The 6,101-nt window shown below is 37.1% G+C and overlaps 1 protein-coding gene across 1 annotated transcript in view; it reads left to right on the top strand.

The window, feature by feature from the left end:
* Positions 1–4,611, top strand: part of LOC135211266 (tetratricopeptide repeat protein 19, mitochondrial-like) — a 134,602-nt gene extending 129,991 nt beyond the window's left edge. The window contains exon 3 of the mRNA XM_064244574.1: positions 2,890–4,611. Within this exon, the coding sequence (XP_064100644.1) occupies positions 2,890–3,497 (608 nt within the window). The 3' untranslated portion in view covers positions 3,498–4,611. The remainder of the gene's footprint in view (positions 1–2,889) is intronic.
* The last annotated feature ends 1,490 nt before the right edge of the window (positions 4,612–6,101 follow it).

Here is a 6,101-nt window from a genome sequence, read left to right as displayed (position 1 = left end):
CTCTGGGGATTCTCCTTAGATCTCGAGTGTTCGGGATTCCTCTCCATCTCATGTTCGTACATCTGCCATGCCTGTCACCAATTCAGACTCTTAGGCCTACCTCTCGTATCTACTCTAAATACTATTGAGCAATTTCAAGTTCAAGAATAGCTTAGTGTCTCCTGTAGAGCCCTTGTAGCCTCAGGGCAAATGATTATCAGAATTTCCAATGCTCTCGGTAGATGTCTTATTTTTCCCTTGAGAAGAAATCAACTCTACTACACAATGCCATACAGTTCCATTAACTTGGCATCTCCTTAACTGCTTGGAGATGTTAGAATGTCCTCTCTAAATAATAAGATTTTCAAGTTATCATAGGATCTGTCCTTAATTTAAAACTGCCGTGGCCTGGGGTCAGAAGCAGTGGTCTGTGTATTACTGAGGGTGCCATTCTAGAGGAATTTTCAGCACCTGGATCCTTGTAGACGTCAATGTTTTCTGTTTAGAGGAGATAAGACTTTTCACTGTCTACTTCCAAAGTATCATTCCTTACGTACTTTCCTCAGTATTGCTTCAAGTACTTTTATATCTTGCTGAGGACCAGTACTGTAAGGTGTTGAGATTGAAGCCACTTCATCTTTATATCAGTCTCTCTCTCGAGTTTTGATGCGGGTCTAAACTTTATCTGAATTTACTGTAAAACCCTTTATTTAGCACTAACAGTGGTTAATAAGTAAATTTATTGTCAGCACCCTTCTTTAAGCTGGTGTAAAGGGAATGCTATTTTAGCTTTCTGCCTTAGAGCTGAGGGTGATGTTAAGGCTATGCTTTACAGTGCCCTGTAAGAATTCCAATGTAATCCCTTAGTGGGGAAGAAGAGGAAACTTCTCTATCCTGTTGGGGCATTTAAATTTAAAGGTTAAACCTAGAACATTTTTATCATCCTTTTAGAAACCTTGAACATCTTTGTCAAAGGTAAGTGCTGGAAGAGGCAAAGTTAACCTTTGGTTTTGTGGTTTTAAGAAACATAGATGTTGTTGTCAAAGGTTAAGCCTGGAAGAGGCAAAAATCAACCTTTTGTTTTGTGGTTTTAGAAAACCTAGTTGTCTTTGCCAATGGTTAAGCTTGAACGCAAAGTTAACTTTTTGTTTTGTGGTTTTAGAAAACCTAGAATGTATTTGTGAAGGTTAAGCCTGGAAGAGGCAAAGTTAACCTTTTATGTTGTGATTTTTAGAAACTTATAATGCCTTTGCCAAGGGTTAAACTTGAAGGCCAAGTTAACTTTTGTTTTGTCGTTTTAGAAAACCTAGAATTTGTATTTGTGAAGGTTAAGCCTGGAAGAGGCAAAGTGTGATTTTTAGAAACTTTGTCAAGGAACACAAGGTCCTCTGTGACATATTGGATAGGCTAGTGCATGAGAACTAGCTCCATATCTTCTACCTTTATTGAAGGTAAACATTCATAATGTGAGCAGCAGTTGCAACTTCATTTAGCGTTAAGTCAATTTATCGCTCCAGAATAGGATTGATGTGACATAGTAGAAGTACAATTCGGTTTTTACCCGATCACTACCTTAAATATACAGAATTGTGTTTGAAAACAGTAAAGCCCTTAATCCACTACTAGTAGTGGGTAGTCTTTTCCTAAACTAAAAAAAAATGCAATTCTTTAGGCTCTTTTGTTTAAATTATGGGTTTTAATACTTTGGGGAGCGTGAAGGTACAAATTTTGTATAGGAGCTTACCTTTATATCATAAAGGTATTTATTTTAAGGGACTGTCGTTTGATAGGGCTTTTGGACCCAGGCACAGGGGTCCCTCATACCGCTTGCGTTTCATGGTGGCTGAATCGAAGCAGTTTTCTCCGCAAGGCTGCTCTTTGCTGCATATGTATGAGGGCTTTGCTGCCTGAATGGAATCCAACTTCTGGTGGTAGTAAAATCCACTAAGGATTCCAGATCAGGTGAGAATGTTTTGGGTTTTGTACAAGTAACCTTTAGCTTAAATGGCTGTGCGGAATTTTGTCTAGCTGCGCTACCCATCATCCCCTTCTTAATGTGGGAATCAGCTAAATTTAACAGTAGGTAAGATTCATCTCAAATAATATAAATTTTCATAATGAAATTTATTGTTTGGATACTTACCTACTGTCAAAGTAGACCCACCCAACCTCCCCACAACTTAATGGGCTGTCAAGGAGAATTCTGACAAGGGCTAAAATATTTGAAACATACCTGGTGGAGAACAGGTAAACAAGACATTCATCCGGGCAGCCATTCGATTTTTTGTTTGAATGCAGACTTGCGTAATCGGCAGGGAGATATAGCTAAATTTTACAATAGGTAAGTATCCAAATAATAAATTTTATTATGAAAATTTATATTATTTCACCTTACAAATGTATTTATTCATTGCAACATGATAGGTGACCAAATTATAGGAACACCATAATTTAGAAATCAAAAGATTTTTAAGGATTTGATTATTTTTCCATTTTGATTTCGAAAAACATTTTGGGCCAGCCCTGTCAGCATTAAAAAATTAGACTCATTAATCTGATAAACTTCTTTTTAATAAATACAGTAATGATAATCATTTGGTGGCTTATCCTATATTTGCCTACCTTGTTCTTTTGGGAGCCAGCTTTTGCTAGATAACTTGGAAGGGAATTGTATGAACCCTTTTACCCATACTCTTATCCTTCCTTTTCTCTACTTACATTTTTTTCTCAGTATCTCCTCTCCCCATACAAAGGTCATGACAACTGTAATAAGAGTTTTGGGTGGTGAATGTAAGTTTGCATATAGCTTAGAAAACATTAAAATTGTTTTAAGGATGACTGAGCTAATGTAGTTTAGGGTTAAATACTATTCATAACATTACGGTCTGTTATAATGAATTATTTTTGCAGATGGAATGGCTGAGGATGATAATGCAGTGGTAGAGATAAGCCTGAAACTGGCCAGTGTTTATGCTTCACGTGGGGACTATGAGAAGGCTGTACAAGGCTTCCATTTTTGTATAGGAACTCAAGAAGCAAAAATTAAGAAATATGGTGAAACTAATGTTGATGAAGATACATCCCTCTTATGGGCAATGAGTATGGATTGGTATGCTAGGTTTCTGCTTAATTTGCAGAAGTATGAGCTGGCAAAGAAGCATTTTATAAAAGCTTATGAGATGAGTGAGCGTGTGCAAGGCCTGGCACATCCTCAAACAGCAGTCTTATTGAATGACATCGGTTCTGTTTGTTCTCTGCAAAAGAACTATGCTGAAGCCATTTCTTACTTAGAACGGGCTATAGATGCTGCTAAGCAATCAGATAGCCCTGATTTAGGCTCATTTTATGTAAATCTAGGAGCTGTGTACCTTCAGCAGGGAATGGTTCAAGAGGCAGAGAAAAATTGTAAAACAGGTTTATTTTTAGCTAAAAAAAGTAAAAATGTAGAAGGTTTAGAAGAAGCCACAGCCTGTTTGACGGAAATCAATTCAGTAAAAAGTGAGAATACAAAAAAATAAAGTTTTGTTAAAATTGGTATAGAATTAGTGGAAATAAGTAAGTTGTCAAAAACATGGACCTCCCATGAAATTGAAGAAGGATGAAGAAGAATTTGTATGATATTGTTAGTTGTAGTATTCAACTTAGCAAGGGTATTAAAAAAAGCTGAGAATGTACATGATATTTACAGTGACTGCAGGCCTTCTGGTGATGAGGTTCTTTTGCTTAGTAATTTGTCAACAATCATTTGTATATACTATACTGTTCTAAAATGGAAAACTGCAATGGTAGTATCTGCAAAAATTTTGTTATTGAGCTATGCCACCTATTGGGCTTGTGAAACTAATACACAAGTTACTGCAGTTTCAAAATTATTCTTCTATGCTTTCCACGAGTATTTAGGTGGTCCCATTTGCAGTATCTGCAAAATCAGTAGTAAGGCAAGAGAAAACTACAGTAACATTTTTCTTAGTTTTGTATTTTGGCAGATACTGCAGTCTTCCATTTTAGGGCAGTATAAAGTTCATGCTGGAGTAGGCTTTTAAAGATTTACATGATATCACTATGGTGGTAGTACATGCTTTCTATTTATCATGGATGTACTATGCAGTGATGTATATATTGATAGCATATTGCTATGTTACATGTTTTCACATACTGTACAGGTATTAGAGTAATTTTTCTTGAAAGTATAGGCTTTTCAATTTGGAATATAGGTTTCTTTTAAATTAACATGACTAATGTAACATTTTGATATATTTCTCAATGTATTTGTTGTAATGTGCAATTTGAGGCTCAGTCATGAGCTATTAGATACTGTAGAATATGTAGTAATTGCAGCTAATATTTTAGTTATCATTTGCAATTAAGATTAAGTAGATACTTCTGTTGTGAATGTGTGTATTTTTATATTTGTAATTTATTGCTCAATGTTTTGCAGCTTGTATTCTGTGAGACAAAGTAATTAAATAGAATTTGATATTCCTAAAGTTGTGCCCCTCTATGTTGTGGAATTATAAGTTTTATTCATTTTTTATTTAGATTCATATTTTTTATTTTGATGTTTTATGCCAGATGTCTAGCCAGATTATTTGCCAGTAGTGCCACTGTGATTACATTAAAGAGTTCAGTATATATGTAATTTTATTATTCATTTCAAGTGAGATCATTCATACAGTGGTATAAATCACAGTAGAGGTCTGTTGATTTTTGTGCAGTTATAAAGTAACTTTACATAATTACATTCAAACCTTGACTTACAAGTGAACTAACGTATGAGTTAGTTCCAGGATACAAGATACAAGCGATTTTTTGTTTTAAGAGGCAAGCCGAGATTTGAGCTATGAGCCTGGAAGATGTCATCTCCTAATGTGTCCGCCATTGCCAGCACCGAGATGCCTAGCTGAGTGATCTCACTCAATTCACATGGTTACGTTTCCGTGCAAGCATCTCATAACATTTTGCAATATAGTATTCACCAAGGTCCTAATGAAGTAAGTGTTACGACCAGTGCCGAGAAGAAAAGGCCAATTAACTTGGATAAGAAGTGTGAAATCATAGAAAAACATGATCAAGGTATGCATGTTATGGACTTGGCGAGGCGGTATGACTGGACTACTACTATGATCTGTACCATTTTGAAGCAGGATGAGTTGATAAGAGGCTATAATGCCAGCCAAAGGCATCAAGATTATTTTAAAAGCTCTGGACCTCTGCCCATGAGCCCATGGAGAAGTTGTTGGTGTAGTTGAGTGTAAAGCAGCTCATAGGAGATATGTGGCAGAGAGTATCATCTGTGAGAAAGCACGAGACATCTGCACGGATTTGGTGCAGAAGATGGCGGGAACATCAACAGATGAGGCTTCAGAAGAGTCATTGAAAGCCAGTCAGGGCTGGTTTGATTATTTTAAAAAGAGGACTGGCATTCACTCTGTCATCAGGCATGGTGAGGCAGCAAGCTTCGATGTGAAAGCAACTGAGGAGTTTCTTAAAAGTTTTGTCAAACTGATAGAATCAGAAGGATGCATCACCCAGCAAGTTTCCTACTGTGACGAGACAGGGATCTTCTGGAAAAAGATGCCGAGGAGGACCTTTATAGCAGCAGAGGAAAAGAGCTTGCCAGGCCATAAATCTATGAAGGATATGCTAACCCTTGCACTGTGCACGATGGGAGTGGTTACTGCAAAGTTAAGCCGCTACTCGTATGTTATTTGGAAAACCCCAGAGCCTTTAGGTCCCACAAAATAACCAAAGAAAATCTGCAGATTATGTTGAGGTCAAGCTCAAAGGCATGTGTCACCAGGGATATCTTTGTCCATTATGTAAACGCGGTCGTTGTTCCTACCATCAGGAATTACATCACCACAGGTAATGTTTACAGATGACATCCATGAAGAATTCAAGTTTATTGAGGTCTTCCTTCACCCAACACCACCCCTATCCTGCAGCCCATGACCGGCAGGTGATTTCAAATTTCAAAAAGTTCTTCACCAAGCAACTGTTCAAGCGCTGCTTTGAGGTTACAGAAGCCACAAACCTCACCTTCCGAGAGTTCTGAAAAGATCACTATAATATTATGACCTGCTCAAAATTATTGATGTGGCCTGGCAGGGTGTTATAAGGAA

Source organism: Macrobrachium nipponense, chromosome 19 (assembly GCF_015104395.2).
Source record: "Macrobrachium nipponense isolate FS-2020 chromosome 19, ASM1510439v2, whole genome shotgun sequence".
NCBI classification, from domain to species: Eukaryota; Metazoa; Arthropoda; class Malacostraca; order Decapoda; family Palaemonidae; genus Macrobrachium; species Macrobrachium nipponense.
Note: the sequence above shows the minus strand (reverse complement) of the source record. Positions and strands in the feature narration are given on the sequence as shown.